Source organism: Nerophis ophidion, linkage group LG24 (genome assembly GCF_033978795.1).
Source record: "Nerophis ophidion isolate RoL-2023_Sa linkage group LG24, RoL_Noph_v1.0, whole genome shotgun sequence".
NCBI classification, from domain to species: Eukaryota; Metazoa; Chordata; class Actinopteri; order Syngnathiformes; family Syngnathidae; genus Nerophis; species Nerophis ophidion.
In genome coordinates, this window is record NC_084634.1 from 24,060,047 (window position 1) to 24,077,210 (window position 17,164).

The 17,164-nt window shown below is 39.5% G+C and overlaps 1 protein-coding gene across 1 annotated transcript in view; it reads right to left on the bottom strand.

Annotated features, from left to right (window-relative positions):
• extl3 (exostosin-like glycosyltransferase 3) overlaps window positions 1-17,164 on the bottom strand; it is a 79,457-nt gene continuing 62,293 nt past the window's right edge. Inside the window, exons 4-6 of the mRNA XM_061886815.1 lie at window positions 16,196-16,340; window positions 15,998-16,126; window positions 1-5,879 (exon numbers count right to left, since the gene is read on the bottom strand). Of these exons, the coding sequence (XP_061742799.1) occupies window positions 5,670-5,879; window positions 15,998-16,126; window positions 16,196-16,340 (484 nt within the window). The 3' untranslated portion in view covers window positions 1-5,669. The remainder of the gene's footprint in view (window positions 5,880-15,997; window positions 16,127-16,195; window positions 16,341-17,164) is intronic.

Consider the following 17,164-nt stretch of genomic DNA (forward strand, 5'->3'; position numbering starts at 1 on the left):
TTTGGATTGAGACAAGGTCAGTTTTTTTTATTTCCATTCACCCGCTTCTCATCTTCTGCTGGTTGGGAACGAGAGACACGCACACGCACACACACACGAGGATGGGAGCGCGTACGTTTGACAATTATTTTGCAGAACCGCTGCTGCATTCCGTGGAAATTTCCCCGCTCTGAGCCATGGAAAACCAGCTGTGCCACAGACCCCCTCCAGGGTGGGGAGAAAAAAAAAAGAAATTGGAGGACAAAATCTTCCAAAAAAACCCAAAACATCTGAACCTTTCAGTGCCTCAGAAGGTGTTGTGGGGCAAAGTCGTTAAATAAATTGTTTTACAGACTTGTAGCAAAACTCTGCCGTGGGCTTCCATCAGATGGCACAAGCTCGTTTTCCTTGGCATTCTGTGTCAGAGTGGGAACTCTTTGCCGTCAGAGATAGTCAACTACATTGTCCTGCCACTGTATTGCATGTGTCATTCAGTCAATAATTATAACAATTAAAAAAAGTCAATAAATATACAGGAACAATTGACTTGATCATGTCTTGTTTCTTAAAAAGCATCCTGATCTATTTTTGCAACTACGGGATGTTCTCAGATAAAAGGGTTTCTTTAAAAAAAAAATATACATTGAAATAGTAAACAGGACAAGTGAAATGGATCACCTAGCTTGCGGGCGTACCGAACTGCATTTAATCTGTAAAGCAACAAACGTCGTACCTTTTGGCAAAAAAAACAAAAAAACAAAAAAAACAAAACTAAACATTCAGAGCAATTGTTGAAAAAAAAAACAAATAAAGTGGAACCAATATGGCGACACTGGAAAGTGACTTTCACGTCTGTGGTGGGAGAGTTCTGTACAAGTAGGTGAAGACATCTAATAATAACAGTGTGCTAAACCCACAATACTCCATTTTCTAACCTTTATCTAAACAATTTGACTGGAGGCGAGCAGAAAAGTCTTCTTGCGGCGTTTGGCAGCTGTGATTGTGTAAGTGACTGCTGGTAACAATGACACTTTTGCTACTAATTACAAAGGAGTGTTAAGGCCACATTGACAAAAAAAAAGTAGTTACATTTAGTTTAAGCTGTTCTCCCTTTCTCACACACAACAGTGACCTGTAGAAATGGTTAAAGAAGTAAAGTCTTTGATTTTATCGTTTAAAAAAAATAAATAAAAATGGAATGGAACAAGAGAGGCTCTTATTCTTGGGTCAGCCCTGTACTTTTTCGAGTAACAATCTCTTTTTTCTAGTGTTACTACCTTCACAAGAATATTGGTAATATTTATAATCAAACCTATTGCTTTTGTACGCCTCACTTTTTGTATGATTCAGTTTTTTAACCATTTGTGGGCACAAACCAACATTTTTTTTAATTGCTTGTATCCGCAACAAAATGGGGCCAAAGAAAATTGTGAGTGCCAGCACTTTGATAAAGAAGGTGAGGACCGCTATTGAAGACTATTGATTTGACAAGAATGTCGTAGCAAAGTATAGTCGTCCCTTGCCCATTTTGCTTTATTTTTAATATATATTCTATAAATTCATATCACGAAAAATGTGACTGATGGTACTTTAATAAAGAAAGTGAGAGACACAATTTTAATTTAAGAAAGAAGTGGAAACGCAACAAAACCTACGATAAGGCCCAAAGAAAGTTGCGACTGCAAGTACCACAAAAGTTAAGAAACACTATTGAACCTGATAAGTATGTCATAGCAAAGTACAGTCGTCCCTCGCCCATTTTTGCGGTTTTGTTCCATATATTTTTCTTTTAAATATATTTTTACTTTAAAAACTCATATTGGGAAATATTCGAATGCCGGTACTTTGACAAAGAAGGTGAGAAACAATTGAATTCAAGAAGAAAGTGGACCCGCAGGAAACCCCATGATGGGGCCAAAGAACGTAAGAAAAACAATCAAATTCAAGAAGGAATTGCTAGTAACAGCACTTTGATAAAGGTGAGAAACACTATTGAATTCAAGAAGAAAGTGGTAGCAAAGTACAGTCGTCCTTGCCCTTTTTGTAGCTTTGTGCTATTTTACACACACACACACATACATACATACATACATACATACATATATACACACACACACACACACACACACACACACACACACACACACATATATATATATATATATCAGTGACGTGCAGTCAGGGGAGGCAGGTGCCATCATGGAAAGAAAAAAAATGTAAAAAAAAAAATAAAAATCAAATTGTTATATGTATCCAGTGATTATACTTTATAAAGTTACTTTCCATTTAACTTCACCAGTTTTACATTTCGATTAAAAATCGCTGAATTTTCACATATGCCGTTCAAATACTAAGAAGAGACTTGCGGTGAGTCAGCAGCCAGTTGAGCCTCACCATGGATTGCGCAATGACTCGGCTAACTGCTGGCTGCTGTGCAGTGAGACCATATTGCTATATGAATTATATCATAAATTTCCATTGTTTAGTTAGCTGAGGTATATAATGTACAGTGTATTTCTTCAAAAACTGTATGTGTGTAACGTATTTCTTGTGCTCAGCAATCATAAAACGGCTGTCAAGACGCACTGTGTGAGGCAACTGTTCTCCCGCCTCATGGTGGTAGAGGGCGCTAGTGATCCCAGGGATCATTCTTGCGATCACTCGGCTGCAGAATAAGTGACAACAAGCTACAGTTAGCAAGTCAAGTGCAGCGGCAGCGATCGTTTATTTTTTCCTCTCGCCTGGACATGGAGGATTACGTAGTTAAAATAAAACATTTTTCTAAACTGGACTTTCAATCAAAGCAGGAAGTAATAATTAAAGGAAGACCAACCCCGGAGCTAAAAGGTTTGCTCCGGCAGTGATCTCCATTGAGACAGACTTTTAAAACTGAAGAAAGATAAGGAAGACTTCTATAAAGAAGTTATCGATGCTTTTGTTCAGAAGGAGCAGCGCATGGACTTCATTTATAAGTAAAGGTAAGACCATAATAACGTTTTTTTTAATTAAATGTGCTTTTTTATGTGCTACAGTTGTATGTGTAAAGAACGCTTGTATGAGCTTTTGAACATAACCCGCTAACTGCTGCCAATCAAATGGTGAATAAGATACTATTTAGGGTTCATATGTTTGTAAATCTGACTGTGATGAAGTTAGTGCCTCACCAGTCATGAACCTTACCACACGTCACTTATTTTATATATATATATATTTTTTTTTTGTTTAAAAATGTAATCACGAATGTTGATAAAGAAGGTGAAAACACAACTGAACTCAAGAATAAAGTGTAACGGCAACAAAACCACAATGGGGTCAAAAAAGTTGAAAAAGGTGAGGAACAGTTGAATTCAAGCAGGAAGTATAACCGCAACAAAACCTACAATGGGGCCAAAGAAAGTTGCAAGTGCTGGCGCTTCATGAAGAAGTGGAGAAACACAATTGAATTCCAGATTGTTGCTGTTTTTGCAATCCGATTTATGCTTCTTCAATCCATCAATGTTTTTAAAAATATATATACTGTGTATATATATATATATATATATATATATATATAATTGTTTGTGCATACTATTAGTCAAAAATATGCCTATTTAAACAATTTTAGTACGTATTTATGACATAAATTAAGAATTTTAAGGTACTGCACAACATATCACAAGTTGCTGTATTTTTCCAGGTTAGTGGTTGTGTAGCAGTCTATATTACTGTACAGTACAGTGTTTTCCCTAATTATAGTTGTGGCTGAGACAGTATAAACATGTCATGAAATTAGCATCATTGACTATGGTGCATGTATTTTTTTTTTTGTATTTTTTTTTGAAAAGGGTAAAAATAAACTTAGAGTATACTCAAAAACAAATGTGTTATCTTATGCTGGAGCCCATTGACAGGCCAATAAAGATGAATATTCTGATCATTTTAAACATGCACTAATGTTTAACAAATGACAGTTTTTTAAACAAAATTGACATAAAATAGCAAATGCATTTTTGGTGACAGGCATATAGTCGCCAAATTCTGTGGAAACAAATATTGATGCTGACTTTGTGCTGTTAGGCCACTCTGATGCTCAGCTACTATGAATTGATTAACGTGGACCCCGAAAAACTTTTTGGGGTGTTACCATTTAGTGGTCAATTGTACGGAATATGTACTGTACTGTGCAATCTACAAATACAAGTTTCAATCAATCAAATCAAAGCTACGGAAGCATGTTGCTCAAATTTCAAAGTCTAATATACGTATATATATATATATATATATATATATATATGTATATATATATATATATATATATATAAAGTAAAAAAAAATACATCTGATTCTTTTTTTTTTCAATTCTTCAACACTGCAATATGTCTAATGTCATTTTCTTGTGGTCATGGCAACTATATCGTGTGTATAATGGTGTTATTATTTCTTGCTTGGGTTTTCTTATGATTAGTTTTTGTCTGACCTTTTTGGGAAGGATTACAAAAAAACCAACAGATTTGACTTTTTTTTTGTTATTTTGGTACAACCGTAGTAGCATTATTGACTGACTTTGTGCTGTTAGGCCACTCTGATGCTCAGCTACTATGAATTGATTAACAGTTACCATGAAATGATTAACGTGGACCCCGACTTAAAGTTGAAAAACTTATTTGGGTGTTACCATTTAGTGGTCAATTGTACGGAATATATACTGTACTGTGCAATGTACTAATAAAAGTTTAAATCAATCAACTCAAAGCTGCGGAAGCCTGTTGCTCAAATTTCAAAGTCTAATATATATATAAATAAAAAGTAAAAAAAATACATCTGATTCTTTTTTTTCCCAATTCTTCACTTGTGGCGTACGGTAAACACTGCGTTATGTCTAATGTAATTTTCTTGTTGTCATGGCAACAATATTGTGTGTACACTGGTGTTATTATTTCTTGCTTGTGTTTTCTTACGATTAGTTTTTGTCTGACCTTTTTGTGAAGGATTACAAAAAATAGAGATTTGACTTGTTTTTTTGTCATTTTGGTACAACAGTATTATTATTTTGTATTCTTCTCAGTGTGGCTCTAATACTCCTTCATAAAAAACAGCACACCAGTAATTGTACACACTAAATAATTGGTGGCTGGTTTCCATGACAAAATTGAGGCATTATGGTGACTTACTGGCTAAATGTTTTTCAGTCGATGGTCCAAGACTAATAACGGGAAAAAACAAGAGGGTTTTGCCCACAATGAAACGTAAAAACTAAAATAAACCTGCTCAATAAAATACTTCTGACAATCAGTGCTTCTCTCACATATACAGTATGTACAATTCATACAGTTAGTTGCTGTTAAATGAAAAAGACAAAAAAGCAAAGAGGCAATGAAAGTGTGCAGGCCGACCCCAGGCTAGCCGGGAGTCGCGTGGCGATTTTCTCATATTCTCTGTACATCCTTTCCTCAGTTGGAGGAACATAAAAAAAAAAATCATAAAAGAATATCTGTTGTGGTGTGTGGTCCACCACCAAGAATGATGACAAGAACATAAAAAACGGACCTTAATCCACTTGAAGGACTTCTTTTTTTTGGCTGGCAGTGAGGCCCAGAGGGGAGGTGTGGAGATGCCCGCCAGCTTCAGTGGGCCACACCCCCGCTTCCGGGGTCGTATTCAAAGCGTGCTTCGCGGCTCCTCCGCCATACCTGCGATCACTCCTCCACCCGCTAGATGAACTTGAAGCATTTGGTCTTGTCGTGCGGCAAGCGGGTCTTGAACAGCACCGAGTCCACTCGAAACTGCGTGTAGAGCAGCGGCATGTAGCCGTACACTTTGACGAAGAAGTTGATGCACTTGTGTCGCTCGTGGAAATGCGAGTCGTCGTGCGACAGTGCCTGAGGGCAGCCGGGGCAGCGGAAAGTCCAACGAGACGTCACCTGAGGTGAAGAGAGAGATGTCCATTGGAAAGAAAATGTTTCCCGGCCAGCATTTCTCACAAATGTTAGCAGAGATAATTGGATACAAAGGAAGTTTGAATACAGTACAGGCCAAAAGTTTGGACAAAACATTCTCCTCATTCAATGTGTTTTCTTTATTTTCATGACTATTTACATTGTAGATCAGGGGTCTCAAACTCAATTTACCTGGGGGCCACTGAATGCAGAAACTGGGTGAGGCTGGGCCGCAAGACAATATTTCTTAAAAAATCTAACATGCAATTTTTAACGAATTCACCATCTATTAATGGCTTTCCCGCCCTAGCAACATACTTGCCAATCCTCACGATTCTTCCAGGAGACTCCTGAATTTCAGTGCACCTCCCGACAATCTAACGTTGCAACCATTCTCCCGAATTTTTCCCAATTTTCCCCCGGCTGACATTATCAAGGGCTGCCGTGACTGCACTGCCTTTAACGTCCTCTACAACAGTGGTTCTTAACCTTTTTTCAGTGATGTACCCCATGTGATTTTTTTTTTAATTCAAGTACCCCCTAATCAGAGCAAAGTATTTTTGGTTGAAAAAAAAGAGATGAAGTAAAATACAGCACTATGTCATCGGTTTCTGATTTATTAAATTGTATAACAGTACAAAATATTGCTCATTTGTAGTGGTCTTTCTTGAACTATTTGGAAAAATGGATAAAAAAATAACTAAAAAACTTGTTGAAAAATACACAAGTGATTAAATTATATGTAAATATTTCTACACATAGAAGGAATCAACTTAAAGTGCCCTCTTTGGGGATTGTAATAGAGATCCATCTGGATTCATGAACTTAATTCTAAACATTTCTTCAGAAAAAAATAAATCTTTGACATCAAAATTTATGGAACATGTCCACACAAATTCTAGCTGTCAACACTGAATGTTAGATTGTTGTATTTTTCCACAATTTATGAACTTACATTCATACTTCATTCAATAACATATGTATAAAGGATTTATGAATTGATGCTGGTTTCTAGAATGTTTTTAATAAAATCTCACTTGTCCTTTGGCATACCTTCAAGTACCTCCAGGGGTCCGCGCACCCCCAAAAGAAGACTACTGCTCCACTACATGTCATCGCGCACGCTTTTATATCACACAACCAATGTGCCGGCTCTGAATCATATTATGTGAGACTTGTGCAGAACAACGTCAGTGGCTGCAAGACGTACTTGTTCAACAGCCATACAGGTCACACTAAGGGTGGCCGTATAAACAACTTTAACACTGTTACAAATATGCGCCACACAGTGAACCCACACTAAAGAAGAATGACAAACACATTTTGGGAGAATTTCCGGACCCTAACACAACTTCAACACAAGAGAACGAATACCCAAAACACCTTGCAGGGGTACAATATACAACACCTCAACCGACGCAAGTAGGGAGGGTGGGGGCGTGGGGGATTGGTGGTAGCAGGGGTGTGTATATTGTAGCCCGGACGAATTAGGTCTGCATGAGATCCTGGGTAATTGTTCTGGTGTGTTTATGTTGTGTTACGATGCGGATGTTCTCCCGAAATGTGTTGGTCATTCTTGTTTGGTGTGGGTTTACAGTGTAGCATATATTTGTAACAGTGTTAAAAGGTTTTTTTACGGCCACCCTCAGTGTGACTTGTGTAGCTGTTGATCAAATATACCAGTGGCTCTAGTGGTTAGAGTGTCCGCCCTGAGATCGGTAGGTTGTGAGTTCAAATCCCGGCCGAGTCATACCAAAGACTATAAAAATGGGACCCATTGCCTCCCTGCTTGGCACTCAGCATCAAGGGTTGGAATTGGGGGTTAAATCACCATAACTGATTCCCGGGCGCGGCACCGCTGCTACCCACTGCTCCCCTCACTTCCCAGGGGGTGATCAAGGGGATGGGTCAAATGCAGAGGACACATTTCACCACACCTAGTGTGAATGTGACAATCATTGGTACTTTAACTTAATATCTTGCATTATCACACATGCGTCTCACATGGCCAGATGCAATATACAACTGGGCTTGCACGTTGTCAGTTCAGGATGTAGGGGGCGCTAAAGGCAGTGCCATTATGGCACTCCCTGAATATTGTTGATCTGGTAAAAATTGACAGGGGCTTTGAGAGAATGGGTGCCCTGAAATTCAAATGTCAAGCACCGTTCATATTAAACCCGCTGGCCGCACCAACATTAAATTGTCATAACGTCTCGCGGGCCGCATAATAACGTCTCGCGGGCCGCAAATTTCAGCTATTTCCCCTTTTTTTGTTAAGTACATAACTCCACATGTGTTCATTCACAGTTTTGATGCCATCAGTAACAATCTACAATGTATAGTCATGAAAATAAAGAAAACATATTGGATGTGAAGGTGTGTCCAAACCTTTGGCCTGTAATGTACAGTATAGCTAGGGTAGGGTTGTCCCAATACCAATATTTTGTAAACAATAACAAAAACAACAAAGAATGTTGACAGAAAGTACCGATGTAACCACTGTACTATTGACCTGATACTATTCCTGGTATTCTTACTGTCAATATGAGTATTTATCCGTTCAACTTTGTTTACATTCAAGAGCTGTAGCTCAGCGGTTAGCACAGGGGTAGGGAACCTATGGCTCTCGAGCCAGATGTGGCTCTTTTGATGACTGTATCTGGCTTTCAGATAAATCTTAGCTGACGTTGCTTAACACGATAAGTAATTAATAATTCCGCTGGTAATCAGTGTTAAAAATAACGTTCAAAATATAAAACATTCTCATGCATTTGAATCCATCCATCCGTTTCTACTGCACCTGTTCAAGAAGTCAAAAGTATTTTATTTAAAATTGGTTAGCTTCAGAAAAACAATGTTATTAAAAAGAATAAGAGATGAATGCATTTATTGTTGTAATCTGGGAAAGTCAAAATGAAAGAGGCGGCGTAGAATTCTCTTGTCATAGCGTGGGACAACACTGTACAATAGTACAGGTCTACGGGTTTCTCCTCATTGAGCTAAATTGAATCCAGTCTCTGTTTAATTCCTTGCTTCTTGTCTGTTTAATAGATGTCATCACTGTTTGAACCTGACAGTTGTATTCAGTGTTAAAAAAATTATATGGCGCTCACAGAAATGCATTTTAAAATATTTGGCTTTAATGGCTCTCTCAGCCAAAAAGGTTCCCGACCCCTGGGTTAGCATATCCTCCTAAGGCAGGGGTGCTCACACTTTTTCTGCAAGGGAGCTATTTTTAATTTATATTTATTTATTTATGAAAGAGACATTTTTGTTAACAAGTTAATGGTGTTTAATGATAATACAAGCATGTTTAACACATATGGATTCCTTTCTTTCATGAAGACAAGAATATAAGTTGGTGTATTTGATTCTGATGACTTGCATTGATTGGAATCAGACAGTGGTGCTGATAACGTCCGCATTTTCAAATGGAGGAGAAAAAAAGTACTCCTTTCTGTCCAATACCACATGAAAGTGGTTGGATTTGGCATCTCATTTGTCCAACTTGCATAATCGTTTCTAAACACTTTGTTATGAGAGTAGCATATGTGTGTCTGGCCCTTTAATGTGTTGACAGCAGGTGAGTGACATCAGTGAGTGTGTGGGCGAGCGAGGAGAGGGAGCGGTCGCTGAGGGCGGGGGGAGAAATACACTGGCATCAAACTTCGTAGCTTGCTAGCTTGTGCGCGCTAGCTTTCTGAGACTCTTATTTTGTTAGCACAGGTGAAGACAGGAACTGTGCAGTCGGCCTTTAGAGTTTTGACAGCAGGTACGGGCCAAGAGTCTGTTGAAATAAAAAAGTGTTTCTCTCCGTCCCTCCTGTCGGTGATTTTTTTTCTTAATAATGAGCTCTCAGCAGCCAGCGTCATCTCACAAGATCCTCGGGTGCCGAGAATGTCAAACAATTGACGAAAGTGAAGTCTTGTGAAGATTGATGATTGCTCATTTTTATGTCTATTTTTTTAATGCCTGGCTTGTGATCGACTGACACATGCTCCGTTATCAACCGGTAGCTCGCGAGTGACGTAATGCCCACCCCTGTCCTAAGGTGTGTAGTGAAGCATGATTAGCTACTCCTTGTCCTCCAGTGATAATGAACGTCTATTTGCCGCCATGGAGACGAGGACTGCTGACTTAGAAGTAACTTTGCACTGGGGAGGGGTGTTAGCCGCGAGCAATAACGCTACTGTGTGTCGATGACGCGGCCGTTCGGTTGTCACTGTCTTATTTTGCGGGACTGAGCCTGAATGTGTCATCAAAATGCAGTATCACGACATAATATTAAAAGCCCTACCGTCGGTCAAATTTATATAATTTTGTGACAGTTTGACCCCACAGTCACTGTTTGACCTCTGGCTTCCTCTCAAACCGTGCATTAGTGATGGGTCCGGCAACACCGATGCATTGGCGCATGCGTCGAGCTCATAGAGCAGTGGTTCTTAACCTGGGTTCGATCGAACCCTAGGGGTTCGGCAGAGCCTCTGCTGCTGAAGTCAAGACACACCCGACTCATCGTGTAAATTAAAACTTCTCCCTATCGGCGTTTTATGGATAGCTCCAAACAATGTTCCCTCTCATATTCCATCTGATTTGCAGGTGTGTAATTTGTTGTGAGTTCATGCACTGTGTTGGTTTTGTTCTTTGAACAAGGCGATGTTCATGCACACTTCATTTTGTGCACCAGTAAAAAAAAAAAACATACAACTTTGTCTTGAATTTGAAAAAAAAACAAAAACATTTTTCACTACAGAAGGGTTCGGTGAATGCGCATATGAAACTGGTGGGGTTCGGTACCTCCAAAAAGGTTAAAAACCACTGTCAGAGCGAAACCCTGTGTCGGTGCGCATACCGATCATGAGCGGTTTTGGTCACGTGACCGATACACGAACTGTGTCGCACTGACACCTGCAAGGAAGCACATCTGTCAACGAGATGCTGCTGCCAACAGAATCGCCGCACTTCTGTCGTTGGTCATTCGTCATTTATCGTCGTCGATCATTTCCACCGTGTGGGAATATTTTGATCATATATCGGAAAAAAAGGTATTTGTGTTAATTTCCTTGTCGTTTCATCCTGTTCTCTCCGTTTCTAGCATTCTCCCACCCACACAAACATCCTATTGGTTACATTAAAAGGCGGTAACAATCTATTCGATAGCTCAGTTGGTAGAGTGGAGGACTGTAGTTGTTCATGCTGAGTTCCTTAGGGCACTTGTTCAAATCCAGTTCGAACCCATTACCTTTTTACCATTAAACTGATTAACGTGGACCCCAAATTAAGCACGTTGAAAACTTATTCGGGTGTTACAATTTAGTGGTCAATTGTACGTAATATGTACTGTACTATGCAATATACTAATAAAAGTTTCAATCAATCAACAGTGCGAATTCAGATCGCATGTTAAAAAAAAATTAAAAAAAATCCCAGTCCACAAGTATCCTCATTCACAACACGTTCTCTTAGATTTCCATGTTATGATACATGTGCATACCATTTAGTGGTCAATTGTACGGAATATGTACTGGACTGTGCAATCTACTAATAAAAGTTTCAATCAATCATGTTCACATTATTTATTGACTTTATCTAAAAAAGATAAAAATATATATTTTTTTAAATGAAGATATGAAATAATCCTAAATGAAATACAATGATGGTTTATATTATTGTATATACTAGGTCAGTGGTTCTGAACCTTTTTTCAGTGATGTACCCCCTGTGAACATTTTTTTTAATTCAAGTACTCCTTAATCAGAGCAAAGCATTTTTGGTTGAAAAAAAGAGGTAAAAAAGTCAAATACAGCACTATGTCATCAGTTTCTGATTTATTAAATTGTATAACAGTGCAAAATATTGCTCATTTGTAGTGGTCTTTCTTGAACTATTTGGAAAAAAAGATGTGAAAATAACTAAAAACGTGTAGAAAAATAAACAAGTGATTCATTTATAAATAAAGATTTCTACACATAGAAGGAATCATCAACTTAAAGTGCCCTCTTTGGGGATTGTAATAGAGATCCATCTGGATTCATGAACTTATTTCTGATCATTTCTTTAAAAAAAAAAAGAAATCTTTAACATCATTATTTATGGAACATGTCCACAAAAAATCTAGCTGTCAACACTGAATATTGCATTGTTGCATTTCTTTTCACAGTTTATGAACTTACATTCAAATTTTGTTGAAGTATTATTCAATATATATATTCATAAAGGATTTTATAATTGTTGCTATTTTTAGAATATTTTAAAAAAAATCTCACGTACCGCTTGGCATACCTTCAAGTACACCCAGTGGTACGCGTACCCCCATTTGAGAACCACTGTACTAAGTCATAAAATCAGTGTCAGTTGAGTCGGTCAATATGTTGCCTGTAGAAATTTTTAATGTCCAGCAGATGTCAGTATTTAGTGACACAGTATTGACTCAGTATCAATACAGTTTTGCAATGTGTTCAAAAGATACATGACGCCTCATCAACCAATCACTAGTGAACGTCGATTTGCCGCCATGGAGACGATAACTGCTGACTTAGAAGTAGCTTTGCACTGAGGAGGGGTGTTAGCTGCGAACAAGAACGCGAGTGTCGATGACGCGGCCGTTCGGTTGTCACTGTAGGACTAAGCCTGAATGTGTCAACATGCATTATCATGACATAATATTATTAAAAGCCCTACCGTCGGCCAAATTTATATAATTTTGTGACTGTTTGACCTTTGGCTTCCTCTCAAAACCGTGCACATTTGCTAGGAAGCTCAACATGGACAAACTACAAACATTCAAGCGTGTTAGTGAAAAGCATTTTTTTTCGTCAGTGGAAAGCATGATCAACAAACAAATTGCAACCTCTCACTCACCATGGCTCTGAATGTGTGGCTAAAAGAGTCAGGGTGGGCCTGAGGGCTTTATGTAGGTGAGCACACCTGCCTTGACTAATTATGTCTAATTTGGGCCGAACCATGATTGTCAGGAGCTGGGTGTTGTGTAGGGACACTGGACATTTGAAAGTTGTGTTGTCTAAGCCTGAATACACTGTGTACAAAAATGACTGCTTTAAAAATACAAAAGTACTATGTGAATACTTTTTAGACATGAGATGGTTATAATTTACAAAAAAACTGTTTTCTTAATACCCCCTGTCAAATTTGGTCCCAGTTAGTGGGTGGGGCTATGGGCTAATTAAGTGGGAAATTGCCATTTTTCTGAGTCTGCTGTCTGTCACTGCCAGAGGAGGTTCTCTGTCCTGACCAGGAGTTTCAGTCTCCATGCATCAAACATCTACTAAGATTGTGGGTGCTTTGTCTTCCTGTTGTTGTTCACCTCTTGACACTTTTTGGGATTTCAATAAATGCTTGTTAACTGTTATCAACTGCGTGCCTTGCCATCCTTGATTTGAAGTCTGGTTTGCAAAGGTTACATTACCATTACACGAGGTGTGACAAAATGATATTGTCTATCACGCAATCCTAGTTTGACAGAATATTTGTTGCGGTTACAGTCTACTTGCATGAGGGCCTAGTGTGGCAGCGACAAACAGATTTGAGCGAAATCGATTTTTAGATGCATTGTAATTTGGACAAGCACGATCATAAAATTGATTAGTAAACATCAGTTTATTTATCGTAAATAAAGTATTGCATACCGTTCTAAAATGTGGCTGACCTCAGCGAGCCAACTTATTGAGAGATCGACTAGCTCCTTTATTTTAGGGCACTTCTGTTTCAGTTTTGCACACATTTGTATTAATTTAACATATGTGGGAATGAATGAAGGAGGGACAGCTGTTAGTGCATGTGCCTCACAATACAAAGGTCCTTTCTGTGTGGAGTTTGCATGTCCTCCCCGTGACTGCGTGGGTTCCCTCCGGGTACTCCGGCTTCCTCCCACCTCCTAACTGTGGGGATAGGTTGATTGGCAACACTAAATTGGCTCTATTGTGTGAATGTGAGTGTGAATGTTGCCTGTCTGTGTTCGCCCTGCGATAAGCTGGCGACTTGTCCAGGGTGCATGCCGCCTTCCGCCCTAATGAAGCTAAAATAGGCTCCAGCAACCCCCGTTACTCCAAAAGGGACAAACGTTAGAAATGGATGGATGGGAATCAATTTAACTGTCTTTTATTACAAATGCACTGTTTTAAGTTGCAAGTGATTAACGCTTTTTTAGTGAAATGAAAATGTAAAACTGCATCAATATACATAAATTAAAGATGCATCAATAATCGATTTTTAATCGTAAACTAATCCTGAGGGGCCCAAAGATTCCCACCTCTAGCGACAAAGCAGATGAAACTGCTCCAAACGTTCAACATGTGCTCCTCTGTGGGTAATTCTGGTTCATATCTTGTGAATAGTCATTTCTGCTCCAGTGGTAATAAGCAATAATTCCAACCACATGATGTGAGAGGAACATTATCGACCACATCCTACAACTGGGATCAACGTTTTTTAAAACCGTTGACAGCGTAAATTGGTCATCGTCCATGTACTGGTCTGACTTACAAGAGCCACAAAGATATAAAAGGGATCGCTTCTTTGAAACGCCCTAAATCAAAACAACTTTTTGTCCCTAATAGCTTCATTCCCACATTTCCTTTTAAAGGGAACATTATCACAATTTCAGAAGGGTTAAAACCAACAAAAATCAGTTCCCAGTTGCTTATTTTATTTTTTGAAGTTTTTTTTCTAAATTTTACCCATCAAGCAATATCCCGAAAAACTGCTTCAAAGTGCCTGATTTTCACCATCGCTATATCCACCCGTCCATTTTCCTGTGACGTCACTGCGTGATGCCAATATGAACAAACATGGCGGATAGAACAGCAAGATATAGCGACATTAGCTCGGATTCAGACTCGGATTTCAGCGGCTTAAGCGATTCAACAGATTACGCATGTATTGAAACGGATGGTTGGAGTGTGGAAGCAGATAGCGAAAATGAAATTGAAGAAGAAACTGAAGCTATTGAGCCATATCACGACAGACAGCGGCAACGAGGACGAATTCAGCGATCTCCTTCTAACCAACGATTGCATCTTTTGACCACTGGTGCAACTTCAATCCGTCGATTGGTATGTGTTTGTTTGGCATTAAATGTGGGTGGAGGGAAAGGCTGGATGCAATTATAGCAACAAATGAGGCATAATGATGCAATATCTACATACAGCTTGCCGAAATAGCATGTTAGCATCGATTAGCTTGCAGTCATGCCGTGCGCAAATATATCTGATTAGCACATAAGTCAATAACATCAACAAAACTCACCTTTGTGATTTCGTTGACTTTATCGTTGGAAATGCATCTGCTTTGAGTGTCGCAGGATATCCACACATCTCTGTCGTAGCATCGCTATCGTCGGTAGCGATGCTACGACAGAACAGAGCAAACGAGGGACTTTCGCATCTTTCGACCACTGGTGCAACTTGAATCCGTCGATTGGTATGTGTTTGTTTGGCATTAAATGTGGGTGGAGGGAAAGGCTGGATGCAAATATAGCTACAAATGAGGCATAATGATGCAATATGTACAGCTAGCCTAAATAGCATGTTAGCATCGATTAGCATACCGCGACCATTGATAAGTCTGATTAGCACACTCCACGTAAGTCAACTTGAATCTGTCCCTGTTCGTGTTGTTACACCCTCCGACAACACACCGACGAGGCATAATGTCTCCAAGGTACGGAAAACAGTCGAAAAAACGGAAAAATATCAGAGCTGATTTGACTTTGTGTATGTAATGTGTTTGAGAAAATGGCGGATTGCTTCCTGTTGCGACGTCACGGGTGAAAGGTCAGTGCTCCGACAGCGAACAATTGAAAGGCGTTTCAATCGCCAAATTCACCCTTTTAGAGTTCGGAAATCGGTTAAAAAAACATATGGTCTTTTTTCTGCAACATCAAGGTATATATTGACGCTTACATAGGTCTGGTGATATTGTTCTCCTTTAAAAAAACAAAAAAGGACATTGTGAGTTTTTGTTACCGTGAGGAATATTAGATGTGTCAGTCTGAGTAATGGTGAAATGATGACGGTGATATAACACAGGGCCTTTGGGAGGGGGATAAACGCCTTACTGATGCTGAGTACAATGGCACTGACCTTGATAGGCGGTTTGCGGGTGATGTGCGAGACAAGAAAGTTCATGGCGATGTCCTCACAGTTGATGTACTCGTCCACCATGTCCCTGATGGCCTGGGGCATCACGTATGAGTACAGGTAGGCGTAGTACTATGGGGAACATGCAATTGATTAACCATCGAGGGACGTCTCAGGCGTGGGTGCCGAAGGGCTGCAGACCTTGTGGAAGAACGCTGCTCCTGTCAGCACCATGGAGAGCTCGCAGGAGTAGTTGGAGTTGTAGAGCCAGGACTGATGGTTGACGTCCCAGGCATGATATCTCCCAGGGAAACCCACGATACGATCTCTGGCCTCGCGCCACACTCTGAGATGAGGAAGACAACAGGAGTGTGAATGGAGAGGGGAAAACGTTGTTTGTGGTCTGAATCGTGCCTTGTTCCTCGTCAGACAAATTGAATCAGAAATTCTGTTGTACTCGTGAAACACAATTACAACAGACACATGCTAACAGTCACACCATAGTCCCCACAATGTGTTGAAACCACGCACGCATACAAATATTTAATGCTTGCACTGCGTTCCTGTGAGATCACTTGGCAGTCAGAGGCTACAAATTGTTCCTCTCTTGGGCTAGAGAGGAGCTGAGGGAACATTCCAAAGTAATTCTGGAGCACTTTAGAGTAATTCCTGTCCCAGCACACACACACACATACACACGCACATGCAAACAGACGGCACATGCCCGAACAAGCTGTAATGTGTGCGGTTTGCACAGACATATCTTAGAGGGGGAACATGTGATTGTTTAACCTCTCACTTCCAGTGAACAAGAAATGTAAGAAGCGGACACATTTGTTTATTTTTTTTCTTCTTCTTCTGTACGAGCTTATCACTTCTATCGGACTGCTCGTTTTCTGGAATCTGATCCTTCTGCCTTTTTAAGTTTCCTGTGTTTATCTGTAACATTTTTACTTTGGCACATACCATAGGCATTTAATTGTAGGAATTAGAGTTTCAAATCAGTATTTACCAAGAAGACAAGGCCTGATCAACTAAAGACTTACATGTAAAGGGTTTACCCTTGACTGTGAAGATACCTGTGGTGGTGGGGGTGTGGTTATGGGATTGTTCACTGTCAAGTTCTTCAGGTTTTTTACAGCCTTGCCCAAACTTGAAAGGGCCAGTGGG